This window comes from Euprymna scolopes, chromosome 27, assembly GCF_053919585.1.
Source record: "Euprymna scolopes isolate OS-2025 chromosome 27, ASM5391958v1, whole genome shotgun sequence".
Taxonomy (NCBI): Eukaryota; Metazoa; Mollusca; class Cephalopoda; order Sepiida; family Sepiolidae; genus Euprymna; species Euprymna scolopes.
In genome coordinates this window covers 35,777,539-35,796,744 of record NC_136508.1, presented here as the reverse complement: position 1 = coordinate 35,796,744, position 19,206 = coordinate 35,777,539, and the positions used below count along the sequence as shown (strand labels likewise).

Sequence of the window (19,206 nt, the reverse complement as noted above, 5' to 3'; positions counted from 1 at the left end):
CACAGTAGAAATCCCCAGATGCCAGAAAGCCTTCTACTAGTTTCTTCTCTTGGACTGCTAGACATTATAATTCGCTTCCTGGTCCCTGCTTCCCTGACTGTACTGACATGCAGAAGTTCAAGTGTAATGTAAGCAGACATCTTGCTCCTACATAGTATTTCAGCAAATTATGTTCCCTCCATCAAAGTGCCACTGTGCCTTGTTTGGGGTGAAAATGCAATAAAAATAGAAAAGGGTGATGGATTGAATTGATTCCAAGCAAGATATGCCATTAAGCGTATATGTTAGAATCAACCTAAAAAAAAAAAAAAAAAAAGAGTTATTTCCCTTGGGTTGACAAGGAATGATTACCCTTGTATGTAGAAGTTCGGCTATAACGCCTTGGGGAGGAAAATACACTCTGCTTCCAACGCATATCCAATGGCTCAACTATTATAATATCACCAGTTAAGTTGTTGAATAAAAGTTGAAAACATTTCATTTTCATATTTTTACATGGTTATTTTACAAACACACATTTTAAAACCCATAACAGTATCCTATGAAATCAACAATGCCTTGCCACTGTGAAAAAATGGGTTTCTTACAATCCTGGTCGTAATGCAAATAGTGGTGTGGCTGAGAATACCTAAAGCGTTGAATCTTTTGCTGATCAGGATCTGATTGTGTTCTTCAAGCATCAACTGAAACTCAAGATTAGATGTAATAGAAAAAAGATTATATTCCTCGGTATTTGAAAAACGGTAAATGCAAGTAACGAGTATGTGTTTATGAAAAGGAGTCAAGTATGAGTACGTGTTCCCTACCTTGTCAGACCTCAGCACCTCAGGTAAGTATAATGACTGAGTTACCTCCCCTTCTTGGTAATAGAAATCTTCCAAGATTCCCACTTTCCTTTTCTTTTTTTGTTGTCTGCCTTTCCCAATTTATATTTACTTTTAAAGGACGCCACCCATTCTTTTAAACTCAACTTCCACACGTTTTTTCTTTTAGCTCCCACTGAGATCCCACTCCTATTTAGAAATTTTCTTCTTGTTTTTGGACTGGACCAAACCGAAGAAAATAGTAGGTGGTCTATTATTTAGAAAAGGTTAAGAGGGGGTTTACTAATCATTTTTTAATCATTTTTATCTCTTTTTCTCCCAATTATAAATCCATTATAAATTGCTGCAAATGTATTTATTGAAAATAAATTTCAAAACAAATTTGGGGATATTTTAAGTAGAATAGCTGCAAATGTGAATCTGCTATTCTGGTGACTAAGAAGATTCTAGTTAAGAATTAGAGAGAAATTTGTGACATTTTAAACATGGTTGGCATTTTTTCATCAAAGATGACCAACAACACCACATTTTCTCCATACTTTCAATGGTCTTGTGCTTAATTTGTTCTGAACATAAAATTCTATATTTTATGCCAATAAATAATTCAAAGTGTAATATCTGTTCTGTCTCTTAGCAGGGAAAGAGAAATCCTAGATTAAGGCAATTTTAATCTATCCGAATCCAGAATTTCCTTTTTATGGGAGCTGAAGTATTCAAAATGGACCTTCTGTTTAACTCTGCCCTTGTAGTGAGGACAAGTGAACAGGTATCCAAATGCCATTCACTGGAATAGAAAAGATGTTCTGTGTATTAGAGTTGGTTTGAGCAATCAACCGAAGTTCTGCAGCCTATGTTTGGGAGGGGTTTTTCTAAAAAGACCACTAAACGGCAATACAGATTTTGATATGACACTAAGGGTTCAAAGAGGAAACCTGTCTGTGCAAGGAAAATAGACCTGAACAGCTAGCAATTTCAGAAGAGATGGTCGTATCTCAAGCAATGTGCATATTGATAATTGTTAATAATCTTTCATGGAATTCGCATACCTTTGGTTCATTCATTTGAATTTGGAGGAATTATAAAAAACCTGTTTAGTTTAGGGTTGCTATCGGTAGCTTTTGTGATAGTTACATTTCAAATGATAATCTTTTTTGTAAACACTTTGTATTATATATACATACTAGAAGATATACCTAGCATTGCCCGGTATTAAATGTAACATTAAATTCTTTAAAAAAATAAATAAATAAATAAACCGAGACATGTACATGCGGGTATTAAGTTTTTTCTAAACAGTTTGCTTTTTTAAGTAAAAAAATAACCAAAACCTAAAGACACCGAGTCAAGTTCAATAACTATTAGGTCAGCTTGATATGATCGTTAAAGTGTTTTCAAACATACTTATTCTTAAAATAATGTGAACAATTAGCACTTGCACAGTTGTGAAACAGTTGACAAACAGATAAAAATCTGATACCAATACCAATTTTTCAATTTTGACCCCTTAGCAGATCTTTTTTTTTTTTTTTCGAATGAAAGCAGATCAAAAGTTTTCCATATGTCTGAATACCCTATATACCAAATTTCAAGTCTGTAGATCAAACATTTGTTGAGTATACAGGTTGAGAATTGTCCTCACACACATTCTCGCTTTTATATATATATATATATATATATATATATATATATATATATATATATATGTGTGTGTGTGTGTATAGATAGATAATGGTGAGAAATTTTCCATTTTAATATTTAAAAAAAATTACACCGATTCGATCCCCCAAATATATAAATTAAAAGCAATCACCATTCTTAAAATTTTGTTAAGTCATATTTAATGAAACAAGTTCTATATATAGAATGAGTGGAAACAGCATGGAAACAAATTAGTTAAAATAATTACACAAACATCTTTTAATGGCATGTGCTTTGACAAACTTGTGCGCCCTTAATGTAAATAACCCTGAAGCCGCAAATTCCCCTCCCCCCTTGCCGTTCACTGTAGAGTTCCCTAGAAGCTATAAAGCCTTCTATAATAGTTTCATCCCTCAGACTTTGGAGATCTCTCCTTGTCTCCTGCTTTTCCTGATCTGCAGAAATTTAAATGTAATGTGAACAGACATTTTGCTGCTTAACTCCCTACATAGTGTCTATGTAGATATGGCCCCGAATAGTAGCCAGTTATATCAAAGTGGCACTGTGTCTTGTTAGAGATGAATGAGAGGCAAAATGTAAATAAATATTTAAATCCACAAATATCTTATTTGCGAATCCGACTTTAATCCAGGATCAAAAATGCATTAATAAATATTCATGGATTTATAAATGTTTCATTTTAACTAGAATGTTTTCATGCTTACTCACTAATTCCATATAGCAACCATTCCATTTTGTTCACAATTTTATTTCATATTATTTGGATTCATTGGACTACTGTTCTCATCTTGAATGTGATTTCCACAATGTTTCGGTCGATGTAACCTCTGACCTTCTTCAGCTGTATCTTGTCAAATTTCAGAATGTTTCTGTCAAACTCGGGAATTTAGACAAATTCCGAATGGAACCCTATATTTATTTCACAGGGGTAGCACGCTCTTGTTCTGTCAGCCATGACTGGATAGAGGTTCTAAGTAATTCGCTATTGTATTTTTTGGTCATCCACACTGAGGGATTGAACCTTCAAGAGAATATCACTTTTACAATTGATTTTTCAAGTACTCTAACCACTGTGCCATGGGTCTTCGACAGAAACATTACCAAGTTTGACAAAACACCCCTGAAGAAGGTTGGAGGTTACATCGAACGAAATGTTGTGAAAATTACACCCAAGATCAGAACACTAGTCCAATAAATCCAAATAATACGAATAACCAATCCTCATCTCAAAAATGCAGAAACATCATAATTATATGTTAGTTTTAATGTGTGTGTGTGTGTGTGTGTGTGTGTGTGTGTGTGATTAAATTCAACTTTGTTTTTTTTGTCAAGATCCTTCAATCTATTTATGAAGCAAATATTGTGAAAATTGGGATAACTGCAATAAAGAAAGAAAGTTAAAAATGTTGATTTCAGATTTGAACAAATGGTTATGAATTTAGTAAGAGGATTTAGGAATGTGACTGAAATTGTGTTTTCATTGATTATAAATACATAAAACCATGTAAAAAAAAAAAAAAAAAAAAAAAAAAAACATTTTAGTGTTTAGATTAAAGTTGTCATCAATATTCTGGGTAAGTGGAATGATTTTCCATTGTGTTTGGAGAAAATGTATTAAGATTTGTGTTTTTGCAGGATGATTCAGCTCTTTGGATGAAAAGGGGCAAAAAAATACAAACACAACCTTTATTTTGATGTCAACTTTATTTTTAAATATATATATATATATATATATATATATATATATTATTAAGATTATGAGAAAGTAAATACTCATCAGGTACATAACCCACAAATTATATTTGTAACAAATATTAAGCTCAATGAAAATGAATTTCCACATTCAGAGCATGTATATCATCAGTTATCATTCAAAAATCCAAAAGATGAAATACACATTCCAATTTGTTATTTTTAGGCAAACTTCTAAATGTTCACTACACTACGTCTTACATGTGTTTCATTGTATAGCAAAAAAAATCACTAAGTACCTAAACTATTAGATAAAATTCAGTTCTAAATATAATGAAAATTTTGTTGTGTAGCAAAAGATCAATAAGACGTCGTATGATGAAAATTTAGATGTCTGCCTAAAAAACAAAACATTGAGAGTGAATTAATTTCATCTTTTGGATTTGGGAATGATAGCTAATAGTATAAACAATTTTTTTTTTTTTTTTTTTTTTTCTCCAAATAATCACAAAGTTCTATGAAATTAAACAACTTACCCATGTCAACCTGCATATGAAAAATTAACTAATTAAAACAGAATTTAGTTTGACTCAATTCAAGACACACCCATGATTTATCTAATCAACATCAAAGCTACAATTTGTATAAAAAAGTGCAAGGGGGAAATCACAAAGAAAATCGCACAATACTTGTTTTATTTTGATTCTGAATTATTCGTATTCTTTGAATTTTTCGACCTACTCTTTTAATCGTCAATGTTATTGCGAATTACTTTGCACTTCTACCCAGCCATGGCTGATGGAACAAGAACATGCTACCCTTGTCGATTAAATAAAGAGTTCCGTTCAAAATTCCATGCAGATTCCTCAAGTTCAAGAGAGATTTTTTGAGATTAAGACTGATTATTCGTATTATTTGGATTCTTCGGACTACTTTTCTTATCTTTGGTGTTATTTTCACAACATTCAGTTGTAAAAGTTACACTCTTCGGGGGGTTAAGGATTCAATCCTCAGTGCAGGTAACACTTAAAATACAATTGCGAATTACTTAAAACTATCCAGTCATGGCTGATGGAACGTGAACATGTTACACCTGTGGATTAAAAAAGTGTGCTGTTCAAAATCCCTTGCAGATTCCCGAGTTTGACAAGATACACCCAAAGACGGTCAAAGGTTACATTAACTGAAACATTGTGCAAATAACACTAAAGATAAGAACCGTAGTCTGAAGAATCCAAATACTATGACCCGTTTTATCTTTTTGATACAAACAGAATGCATTGATTTTCCTTTTAGTGATTTGCACCCTTGAAGCATGAAAATGCTAAAATTTTAATTCAAAAGCATTTTGAGAATGTTTGAGGGTTTCTCATGTACTTAAATACTAGGGGGAAAAAATGTTGCTTGGCAAGTGAAACATGTCGTACAATAAAAAATACTGATATGAACAGAGAAAGAAAAAAATATATTTTCAGTCATTTGCAATATTTTAGTATCTCATGCTACAGCAAATATGGCGAAAATATTTCTCCATTCTACACACACACAAAAAAATTTAGGAGAAAGAGAGAGAGAGAGAGAGAGAGAGAGAGAGAGAGAGAGAGAGGGGGGGATATAAAAACTGCCGTAAAATAAAAGAAATAAGCCAATCTAATTATCATGCTTATTAATAAATAAAGACAACAAAGATGTTGCTCAAGTTAACAACCCAAGATCGACTAAGTCTGTAAAGACAGTTCTAATCTTATTTTACTTTACAGGGTTATATATAAAAAAGTAAAATTTCTTTTCAGTGTAAAAAAAAAAGAAAAAAAAAAATGCCTTTCAATCTATGTTTTAAGATGCAAATATTTTTTATTAAAAACTCATTAAACAGATTTTTTAATAATATTTGCATCTTAAACAATTTTGTAGTGAGATTGAGATGCAATTCAGACGAATGGTAAAAAGCAAATGGCTCCAATAGCTGCCCTCTTTCTTTCTCTGCTTTGTTGAGATTTGCTCTCCTCTTCACTTCAAAAAGCCAAGTTAGTTTTCACAAAAACGTGTTAACTCAAAATATTTTCATCCAATGAAAATTGTGTTTAACTCAAAAAGTAGTAACCAAACCCATGAGAACAGTTACCAAATTTCTACCACTACTACTGATTACTACAATATTGTCCCATTGACTACTATACACTTATTAACCCTTATCCTCGAGTGGCCTCCAGGCCGTGATAAGTGGTAACTCCTTTGTAAAAAAAACAAAAAAAAAAACAAGATTTCTTCAAAATTTTCAAGCCAGCCGCACTGAAGGACTCAAGAATGTATGCTCAACATTCCCCCCTTCCCTTGTGGGTCTTCTTTATATCACATGTTCTTGGGAGAGTCAGGTGGACAGAATAAAGTGGCTTTTGGGCCTTGACAAGTGAGGATTCCCTTGTAAAAAGAAAAGTGTATTATTATTTATTACTATAGAATTGGGCAAGGCATAGCACCTGTTAACACCACTGATATTCTGGGAGGTTGCCATACAGAATTCTTCGACGATGATGAATGAAATGCATCTAGGAAAAGAGGATTCTGTTGAAAAACCAAACCGGATAATGGGAAACTGTTGACCCTGTACAGCAATCTTCTAATGATGATGTCACAAACGAAACAGTTGCTTCCAATAATTGTAATAAACCAGCACGAAAGTTGTAAGGCTCAGAAAACTGTCAAGAAAATATTTTCTCAATGTGTAGTATTATTATTCATTACTATATATAGAATCGGGCATGGTGTAGCACCTGTTAATCCCTCTCTTGATATTCTGGAGGTTTGCTACACAGGAGGTAGATGCAGTTTATCAGCTATGATGAATTGAATGCATTAAGGAAAAGGGGACTGTTAAAAATAATAAATAAATAAAAAATTAAAAATCATAAAAGAAAGATAGTGGGGACTTGTTTACCCTATACAACAATATTCCAGTGATAGTGTTACAAAACAAAACAGCCACTTCGAATTTGTCATGAGCCAACACGGAAGTAATAAGGCCCACAAAACTGTCATGGAAATGCTTGTGGCAGTGTACAAAGATCTAACTAAAAACAATCAAGAAAAAAAAAACCTATAGAATTATTTTCTTTTAGTGTTGTTCTAATCTAATTCCAGGTGCTGTATGTGCTCTCCGCTTATCCTGGCATTGTTTCCAGTCATGCTGGACTTCTTGCCATTAGACTCGAGCAGTGCTAATTCAGGATAGGTGTGGTTGGAGATCGCTCAACACTTGTCTCACAATTACAGGCACAGCTATCCTTACAGGGGGTATCCACTGTCAAGACTTAACAGAGGCGATGATGATCTGATCTGTAGTTATTGGATTCAATATGATATTAAATTTTACACAAATGTAATAAATATATGCAACGTCACAAGGAGAAACAAATACACAATCAAAAAAGAAATACATATAATCTTAATCTGCATTTTATTTTTTTTTTTAACAAAAGCATGTATCACTGTTCATCTGCCATCTCGACACTACTTAAAAAGTCTCTTGTTGCCACATGTCCATCTAACCTGGCTGTAGTTTCTCCTACTTCTAGCCACATGCCGACCCATTCTCATTTTCACTTTACACATCCGTCTCCTTTCCTATCAACTTTCTTTCTTCTGACCACATGGTGTCCTATTTTTTAAATTTTTTACACTCCCCCCTCCCCAGATGCCAGCCTGAGCACACCTGCCAATTTGCATATGCGTTCAAATGCTGATGCTGCTAACACAATTGCTTGCTATTCATGCCTCGGTTGCCACCGATATTTTCACACTCCCTCATATGCGCTCTGTTACACAAGATCTACTTAGGATATTGTCACCCAATATGCATGCTGCTTCTTTGAGGCATCATACTCTCTATCATTCTTCTGTCTATAATGCTGAAAAATGGTGGAAACTAAAATGACTCAAAGAAAATTCATTGCAGATTTCATCGATTGAAACGTGAATATAACCAACCACCAAAGATGGACTACTGTTACCACATCAGCACAGGAGCTGCTAGAGAGGACTTATCCTGCCTTGACAGAGTTCAAAATAGACTTCGTAGTCTAGTAGGGGATGCCCTTTTCTCTTCCCTACAACCTCTTTCCCACAGAATAAATATTGCGAACCTGTCTCTGCTTTATCATTATTTTCATGGCAAGTTCTCATCTGAGCTCCAATCTATGGTCCTCCCCCTTGCCAAACTTTCACAAGAAACACTCGTCTAGCTGAAAACACTATCAATAATTTCCCCAACTCTTTATCTGTGCCTAAACCTAAATGTAGATTCCATTAACAAAGTTTCTTTCTTAGAACTGCACGCCTGTGCAATTGTCTTCCGTTTGCCTGCTTTCCAGCTGACAATATGGTTGTCTTCAAGTCCAACATAAACAAGTTCTTGATGAGCCGTTTCACTTAATTTAACAAATTTACCGAATTTCCATTACTAACGATTACTATATTGTTCAATTGACTACTGTACATGCTTTAACCCTTATCCTCGAGTGGCCTCTGGGCCTTGATAAGTGGCGATGTCTATGTAAAAAAAGAGAACAGTAGTCTGAATAATCCAAATTAGCAATCCTTATTTTAAATTCTGAAATGCAAGATAACTCATAAAAGTTTATCAGGTTCTTGTACAGAATTGCCCCAATATCAAAAAACAAATATAAAGAAAAATCTGTATGATGGATGTACTCGTGATGAAACGAAAATATATTCCAACATGTAACTTTATCAAGTAGCTTTATTTTTATAAAGAAAATCATTTTTGAGTGATTAATGAGAATTCGTAGGCATTACAACATAAATCCAGTATGAATTGTTGTTGAGTTATCTCCCTTTGTTTCTTGAAATGTTCTTCAGTCACTCGTCAGGTACTTATAAAATTAATTTTTTTTTTTTTTCAATTTAAAAATGAAACTACTTGATAAATTATGTATTCAGGAAAAATTAAAAGCAAAAATCAAAACTACTCATTTCTTATGTTTCCAAACTTTTGAGATAATGATTGATAATTTGAATTATTCAAACTACTGTTCTCATCTTGAACCCATGGCACAATGGATATAAGTGCAAAGTAATAATCAGTTTTAAGTAACAAACTTCTAGATGTCAAAGGTTCAATCTTCAGTACAAACAATACTAAGAATTACATTACGAATTACTTAATACTTCTTCTACTCGTTCATGACTGACAGAACGAGAGCAAACTACCCTCTGTGAATTACTTTTGTTCTGGAACCTTTTATCTAACTCCAATAATGCAAATTACTTGTTTTTTATTAATATTCACTAAGACACTAAAAGGTCATGGTCACTGGAACGCAAATTTAAAAAATTAAACAATTAAAAAAAAAAGTGTTTTTCCATAATGGCAGAATTGCAAAACGGCTTAAAATATTTATTTTCTGAATTAATCTGATTGTACATTTCATCAGATTAAAAGAGAAAAAAATACAAATAAATTATTTATCACAAATTTCATCTTAAAACAGCAAAAAAGTAAACACATTAGTATTAAATTAGTTACAAAAGAGAGGAGAGGGATACTGTGTACTTCCTATAAAAATAGTTTTATAGGAAATACAGCATACTTTCTATAAAAAGAGGAGGATACAGTATACTTATAAAAAGGGGGATACAGTATACTTATAAAAAGAGCAAATACAGTGCACTTCCTAAAAAAATTTTTAAAAAAGCAAATACAGTGCACTTCCTATAAAAATGGGGGAAATACAGTGTACTTTCTATAAAAAATAATTTCATAGGAAATACAAAGTACTTCCTACAAAAAAGATCAAAATGATTAATGTATTAACAAACTGATAAAAGGAAAATAAAAATCAATTGTAAAAAAAAAAAAAAAAAAAAAAAAAACAACGGTTAGTATCGTCATGGCAACATCTCCAAAATATATCTATGATTTCTTATGAATATGAAAAAAAAAAGTCATTTGAAGAGGAAGAAAATAAAAATGTATATCTAGACAAAAGATTAAAAGCTGAAAAAAAGCAACATTTTTTTTCTTTTGTGAAATTTTTTTTGTTTTACACGCATACAAGAAAAACTTAAAATGAATATCTACTCTTATATAAAAGTCACTTTGTGTTTGTATGTGAGTTTCTTCCTCATAGGTTCCGAAATGGCTGAGCATATATTTTGCACATTTTACACAAAGGTAATTTATATGCTTGGCAGTGTTCTTAGATAGGTTTTGTACAAGAATTCATCCGATAAATAATGGGGGGGAAAAAAAAATCCCCATCTTAAAAATAATCTTTTCTCTCATAGATTAAAAAAAAAAAAGAATTTTTACAGTCGAATATTTTACGTTACATGAGTCAAGAGAAATAATATAATCAGCAAATCATTTTCGAAAATCAAAAATGTTACACCGGCCAAGGAAGATAAAATCTCTGCAAATCATTTCTTAAAAAAAAAAAAAATAAACAGATATATTGTCATCTGGAGATATATCTCTGGTAGAGCATTGAACTACAGATCGAATGATTCCCTATTCAAGCCCTGGTGCACCTCACCATTTTATTTTAATTTTTTCTTTTTGCTGAGTTCAATTTATGATAAAAGAAGAGGCACCATTTAAAATTGCCGCAAATCATTTCTTCATTTGCATATTTTAAAACTAAACATTAATCAGAAGTGACTTTTCCAGGGCATTCAGCATCAAGCCCAAACATCAGCTGACATATTTTAAACAAACACAAATGGAATTTAATGAATGACTTTTTTTATTTTATTTTATTTATTTTTTTTTTTTTTGCGAATTCGTCCACTGGGCAAATTATTCCTAATAATATATAATAATCAATAGATGATCAATTCTACAATAATACATAATCTGCATAAATAAAAATATCATGTTTAAGCTTATTGTATGACCGAGCAACGCCAGGCATCCAGCTAGTCTTGCCTATAAACTTAAGCCAGCCAATGTGAGCAGATGTAAATGTTTAACATCTTTTTTAACCCAACGGCATCAACTTAATTCAAATACATTTCAAATGGCAATGTCTTGTTTGGGTAAAAAAAAAAAAAAAAAAAAGCAAATACTGTAGAAAAAGTGTATTTCCAATTGATCTCATCAGTTACATATTTCACTCTTCCAATATTTTATTTTCGTTTCGTGATATTTCAAGGAAGAAAGAAAAGGTTTTTTTTACACATAGAAATCCTGTTTCACATTTTCATTTATAAAAAAAAAAAAAACTTTAATGAGAAACATTTTTGTATGCATTTTGATTGGTTCATCGACAAAATTTGTGGTAGTTTTGACTAATCGTTGTTTGTTCCAAATTAGACGGTTAAAATATTAAATATAAAGAAGTTGATAGTATCAACAGATATACAGTTCTTGGCAATCTGGCATATTCCTCAAGGCAAGATTGGCAAAATACTCTCTAACCTTACATCATATAAAAGGAACCAAATTTCCATAATCACCGGTATGTTACTATGTAAACAGTTTTAAATAAGTATTTTTCAAGTATCATTCTTCAAATAAATAAATTACAATTAAATTATTAATAATTAATAAATATGTGATTATATTGTTTTTAATTAAAAAAAAAAGTCCTGTGTATTGTTTAAAATAAATAAAAAAGTGTTTATTATAAAAAAAAAATAGTTCTGTTTATATTGTGTTTATACTTATATTGCCAGATTACTCAGTTCTTCTTACTCTCAATTCCATAGAATTAATCAACAATTTAATATTAATTTCAAGTTTTTCTTCTTTAGATGCAAAACAAGTAATTTCTAAAAAAAAAAAAAAAAAAAAATGAATGTAAATGTTGCCGTTTTTCAATGTTGTAGCTTAATACACTTAAAAGTAATGACAAATCAAATATAGTTTTAAATCACATGCATTAAAAATGTGGTTCTTGTCAAGAATTACTCCTTTATTAAAAGAAAACAAGAAAAATCTAGAAAAAATAATAGTGGTATTCATTTTATTTGAGCAAAGTTTAGTTGACAGTTATTTTTACAATAAAAAAGATTAAGCTGTTACAATGAACAAATAAGTTCTTAAAAATCTAAAAGGTTTGTTTTGCTGAGAATTACTTTTAAAACAATAAAGATTTAGTGTTTTAATAATACTTGAATTGTTACGATTTTAAAATATATAAAGCAATATTATTTTTTTAAGTGAATATTTGACTGACACTGGCAATTTTTTTTTCTTTACAGAAAAAAAAAAATGTATTATTAACCTTGAAAAAAAAAAAATCAAGAGAAATATTAACATAATAAAAATAGATAAAGAAAGCAACCATGGAAGTTTGACAAAGTTGTCTTGCTAATAAATAACAATAATATATACTCAAGCAATAAATGAATATACAGGTGATTAAATGTGACAGTGAAAATGAGGGTGCTTATTTAGAATTAAACCTATTTTCAAAGAAATTAAAAAAAAAAAAATCTTTAAAAATCGTTATGACGTACATACCTGTTACAGAGCAAGATGTTATATTCCAAAAACCATAAAAATTGATTTTTTTTTTTTTTAAACTAAGAAAATCAAATTTTATGACAAAGCTAGATGTTATATTTTGATCTGACATGTTTCATAAATAAGGGGGAGACAACTCAATTAGAACTACCGTGGTCAAAATCAGTTTTGTAATGGCTACACTTTATTAAAACTGCTAAAAAAAATTTTTTTTTAAATAAAAAATTTTGTATGAAAAATTAAAGTTCTGAGTTTTTTTCGATTGTTCATATTACTTGTAGTGATCGGACCATTGTTCTCATCTTGAGTGTTATTCATGCAATGCTTCGGTCGGATTAGCCTTTGACCATCCTCAGACATGTTGGTTAGAAACGAAAAGAGAAAATTACTGGCTCTGTAGATATTTTCGTCTTTAACTGAAAGAATACCAAAATATCTACAGCCAGTAACTTTTCTCTTTTCTTTTCCAACCAACATGCCTGAGGATGGTCGAAGGCTAATCCAACTGAAACGTTGCACAAATAACACTGAAGATGAGAACAATTAGTCCAATCAATACAAGTAATAATAATAAAAAACTAGTTGATTAATTTATGTGATTTTTGGAATATGACATCTTTCTGTGAAAAGAAAAATGTGAAAAAAAAAAAGAAGGTCAATTTAATCAGGTGTGTACATCAAAGATTTTTCTGCAGTTTAGATATACAAAATAGGTATGATTCTAAAGAAGCACTAAAATGATTAATGTACTAATGTAAGAGCAGGCAAAATGGTGGGGCGGCTGGGATCTAAGCTGGATTTGCTCAAAAAAAACTTTATATTTATAGTTTTTAAGATTTTCTATAAAAAAGAATCAGCATTTTATGAAAAAAATTTCATTATAAATAAGCATAATAATAATAATAATAATAATAATAATAATAATAATAATAATAATAATAAAAACAACAACAACAACCAATAATAATTAAGCTATTATAACACAGATTTGAAATTTTACAAACAATATGTAAAAAAAAAAAAAAAAAAAATCAGATCTTTATAGAAAAAAAAAACAAAAAACCTTTGTTTTAGATTCTAATTATTGCAAATCATATCGAGTCGCTTACCAATAATTAACAGAGACGCAACTCTAAAATAACTATCATTCAAATAATTACTTCATTTACATAAGCATTTAATTTATAAAACTAGCCATTTGGATTTCGTAAAAATAGTCAAGTTTAGATACTATTGAAAAACAAAAACAACAAAAAAAGAAGTTAACTTTGACTATCAAAACATTCCATTACTATGGGATTAGTAAATAAAAATGTGGTTCTTGTCAAGAAATACTCCTATATTAAAAAAACAAAACCCAAGAAAAATCTGTATGATGTATGTACTTGTAACAAAACGAAAATATCACATTTCAAAAATCATGTAAATAGATCAAGTAGTTTTATTTTTATAAAGAAAATCATTTTTAAATAATTAATAGAAATTCAACATAAATCTCATGAGTCTAAAGTACTGTTCAGTTATCTCCCTTTATTATTGCATTTTTTTTTTTAGATTGCTTTCAAATGGCAGACAAGACAGTCGCTCTTCGGTTATTCATAAAATTTTAAATTTTATTTTAAAATAAATCTACTTGATCAATTTACATGATTTTTAGAACATGATATTCATGTTTAATCATGGGTACATACATTATATAGAAGATTTCCTTTTTTTTTTTTTTTTTTTTAAATTTTTTGGTTTTTTGATATGGAGGAATTCTGGACGAGAGCCAAAAATGTTTAGTGTGGCTTGTTTGTATCAAAATTACACACAAATTGCACAATGCTGTCGGTAAAGCCACATTGGAAAATATGCTCCAAGAAGACTTGCTATCAAACAGAAGAAGTAATTTTTATCACATGGATTCTAGCTTTCTATATATAAAAAATATGACTTGAATCTTTTATATGGTTTGTTTTATAGCAAATCAACCATTTGTGAGTTATTTAATACTAAATCAAAAGACCTATTTTATAAGATTCATTGAACACAAGGTGCTATTATATAACCAGAGCTGAGGAAAATTATGGGTTCATACCTTCCTCAATAGTATTAGTGTGTAAATGACTAAAATAGATCCAATGGGCTTTGGACTCTGAATAGCCGAAGCCACATTGGTATCCATTAGGAAAATCACACACTACCCAAATCTTTTATATTCCAGTACAATTTACAATATATATGGCACCTCTGTACTATATTATACAGACAAAAAAATGATTGAATTTCAAAAAAAAAAAAAAAAAAAAAAATGGTACTTATGTAATCGTCATGTCAAAAATAGTAACATATCCAAAAATTACGGAAAACGATATGGTAGAAAAATAATTATTAATGAAAAACTGTTTTATGATAAAATTTATATGGAGGAATAAGTATTGTCTAACATTTTGAATTACATTCGTTACGTGACGTAAGCAACAAAACTTAATTATCTCCCCTGTCAACTTATCTCTTTTTTTTTTTTTTAGTCAGCATAATATAGTGATATCGCTTCTTTTCACAAATTTAGTTTTTCATTAATAATTATTTTTGCTACGTTCTCGTTTTTTGTAATTTTTTTATATGTTACTATCTGAGTCCTGACAATTACATAGATACCATTTGTTTCAATTGAAATTTGATATTTTTCATTTGTATAATATAGAAGTGCCATATATATATATATATATATATATATATATATATATATATATATATATATATACACAGTATAAATTATTATTTATACAAACACTTATAATTACAATAAAATACCCATCCCAGGATGAATAAAATTAATTCCTTCAATAGGACTTGGCATCACTTTTATATTCCCTTACAAAGATTAAAATAAAAATATAATATTACTAAACCTTATGTCTAGAATCCTTATTCCAATTTTAATAAAAATCTTTTACATGATTTTGATTTTAGAAAATATCTAAAATTTAATGCTTCAGAAATTGAAATTCAAAGAACTGATATCTCTGGTTTGTAATAAGTATGGATGAGATGAAATAAGGATCTAAAATATTTGAATTTCCAACTGACAGGTTATGCCCATATTATGCCCCCCAGAAAAAAAAAAAAAAAAAAATTAAAGAAAACCTTTAAAATATTCTAAATTAACTGAAGTTTGGAGATATTTATGAATCTAATACCTATTGTTAAAATTTCACAAAAAATGCATCTGTTGTCATGAGGTCATCTTCCCAAGCATTACCGCCTCCTTTGGGGAGGGGGGATTTAATTTAATATCTGTTATCAATTTATGTCTAATAACTATTGTTAAAATTTTTACAAAAATCTGAGGTATCTAAATTTTCACCAACAGCGACCACCCTCATTTGTATAAAACTAAGTTAAAATAAATATATCCCACTTCACCACTTCTTGCACCTGATAGTTGTTTCAAAAGGAATAATTGGTAAATTAGCCTAAGAGTGAACCATATACATGCGAATATATGCATATACAAAACCTTACATAAATAGATATACGTATATACATGTTTCAGTTAAAGAACGGCCAAAACTTGTTACACCAAATATTGAAAACTTGTTCTGACAAGACTTTCGCTGAAACATGTTTGCACATATGTAGCCAAAAATGTTTGTATAATTAAAGATTTATACTAAATAAATATACTGCTCTATTCGTTATTTGAGCACTATTATATAAATATATTAACATTCATAGAATTGTTTGTACAATCTTATGTATAAAAAAAAATACACCTGGAATACTGTATAGATAGATGGATGGATATAAAATATTAGCAACATATACGATCACATGCCTTAAGAGCATAAATAAAGGGAAAGCTCTAATGTGGGGTAATCATATACCTACCCAAAAAGCCTGTCGCTGAATTTCCTGAAAAATTCAACAACAATAATGACAGACATTGACACGGAGAAGTAAAGATAAAAATGGTGTACAAGATTGGAGAAAGAAAAAACAGAAACTTTCCATCGTTCACAAAAATTAATGAAGCACTGTAACCCTTCCAATACAAAATCGGATAGATTCGTAAAGACAAAGATGTAGATATGACAACGCAGAAGTAAAAAAAAAAAAAAAAGAAAAAAGGAGCCTGATGAATAAAAGCATATTTTCAGCATTATAATTATACTAGCAGTTGAATGGAACAAGTTTAGCCTGACACTGTATCCAAGGTCACAGAAACCTCGCTTTTCCAAATGTACCTATTTACAATGCCTCCCCACGGGACAGAGTTAGACACCAAGGTCGTTTTTTAACATGGAGAAAAGGTACAAAAATAAAAATTGTCTCAGTCGTGAAGGATTTCTCCTCCACTGAAAGAGAACGAGAAATGGAAGTGCCGTATCTGAAGAACAGATGGTATTTATTTGCTCCCCCACTGAGCAAATTAGGCACAAGGCCAATTTTTAATGTGAGGAGTGAAGGGAGGGGAAGGGAAAAGGGGACCAGCTCCCGAGAGGTGGGAAATGGGAGCTGGTTAAAGGTCAGGCATGTGGGGTTGCCCCCACATCTGGTCCTTGCTAGTCATAGCTAGTCATAGCTTGCAGCATCTGAAGAACAGATGGTATTTATTTGCTCCCCCACCGAGCAAATTAGGCACAAGGCCAATTTTTAATGTGAGGAGTGAAGGGAGGGGGAAGGGAAAGAGGGGACCAGCTCCCGAGAGGTGGGAAATGGGAGCTGGTTAAAGGTCAGGCATGTGGGGTTGCCCCCACATCTGGTCTTTGCTAGTCATAGCTAGTCATAGCTTGCAGCATCTGAAGAACAGATGCTACACTTTGATCTTGGCCAAAAGGCCAAGTAGCCTATGTAAGTAAACATCTTAAAATTGGTCTTTAAATTAAAACAGTCAAAACATTTACTTCTTACATACTTACATGTGTGTGTATAATATATGTGTGTGTGTACGTTCTATAATTCCTCTTAATCTTTTTTTATCGCGAATGGACCTTACGCTAGACGCCGCATCTTCCCCATGCTACCTTGCACTTTCTCTACTCTTCTGAGGAGAAGCATTAGGCTTTGAAATGCCCTGGCATAAAGAGTCTCTTCTATGCCCCTAATTTTGCCTGTATTCCATTATTTAATAAATGATCCATTCTTTATCTACCAATATATAGTTTTGTGTCTTCATTTCATACTCTTGTTGTCCTATTATATATATATGTGTGTGTGTGTGTGTGTATGTATGGCATAATCATGCTGACACACCGGTTCCCACTGGATCATCAAGTTAAGCAACGTTGAACCTGGTCAGTACTAAATGGAGGACCATTTGGGACTTCCAGGTGGCATATGTGTTCTCCGCTAATCTTGACATTGTTTCCAGTTGTCCTGGACTTCTCCTTGCCACTGGACTCAAACAGTGCCGATTCAAGAGATGTAGTGTTGGAAATAGCGCAACCTTTGCCTCACAATTACATACGCAATTGCTCCCTACAGGGGGTATCCTTTGTCTTTCAAGACTGAACAGAGGCATCAATATATACACACATAATTATAGATCAGACTTATATCATTCAATAATTTAAAGTTAGTTTGCGAGTAAAAAAAACAAAAAAAAAAAAAAAACTCTTCCATATGTTTATGGAGAAAATTCACAGCATACTTGAACAAAATCCAAGATGGACACAATGTTTTAAAATAATTTTTTAAAGGTTTGAATACCGCGCTTTATTTTGCTTTGGAAACTGATTCTGATAAGAAACAATGTGAACTATATAAATTCTGATAAGAAATAATGTGAACTATATAAATTCTGATAAGAAGCAATGTGAACTATATAAATTCTGATAAGAAACAATGTGAACTATATAAATTCTGATAAGAAGCAATGTGAACTATATAAATTCTGATAAGAAACAATGTGAACTATATAAATTCTGATAAGAAGCAATGTGAAATGTGAACTATATAAATTCTGATAAGAAGCAATGTGAACTATATAAAAGAATTATATATACAAATAATATGGCACAATCAAGTTGACACAGTGGTTCTCATTAGATCATCAAAGTTTAGCAACGTTGAGCCTGGTTAGTACCAGATGGGTGACCATTTGGGAATTCTAGGTGCTGTATGTGCTTTCTGCTTATTTCAGTATTGTTTCCCGTCATCATGAACCACAACTTGCCACTGGTATTTAACCATGCCGACTCAGGAGAGGTGTGGCTGGAGATAGCACAACTCTTGCCGCAAAAATTTCATGCACTTTACAATGGATATGTAAAGTCTGTCAAGATTGAAGGAAGCTACCATATATATATATATATATATATATATATATATATATATATATATATGTAAAATAAATAACGATACCTCATTTTATTTTCTAATGGACTATATAGCTATTTTTTTTTTAATTGGATCGCCTCCCATTTTATTTTAAATGTATCATCTTCTACTTCACTCGATTTTATTAATAAAAATTAAAAAAAAAAGTAAATCCCTCCATCCAGTTTATGAAAAGTGAGGGTGAAACCGGTCAGCTGACCTCCTCCATTAAATTAT

At 31.1% G+C, this 19,206-nt stretch overlaps 1 protein-coding gene across 40 annotated transcripts in view; it reads right to left on the bottom strand.

Annotated features, from left to right (window-relative positions):
* Positions 1-19,206, bottom strand: part of LOC145248812 (rho guanine nucleotide exchange factor 11-like) — a 609,361-nt gene that overhangs the window by 91,789 nt on the left and 498,366 nt on the right. For 21 of the 40 annotated variants that reach the window (XM_080110472.1, XM_080110473.1, XM_080110478.1 and 18 more), the window contains one exon: positions 16,540-16,563. The exons of the other annotated variants lie outside the window; for them this stretch is intronic. In XM_080110472.1, the coding sequence (XP_079966598.1) occupies positions 16,540-16,563 (24 nt within the window). The remainder of the gene's footprint in view (positions 1-16,539; positions 16,564-19,206) is intronic. 40 annotated transcript variants of the gene reach the window in all.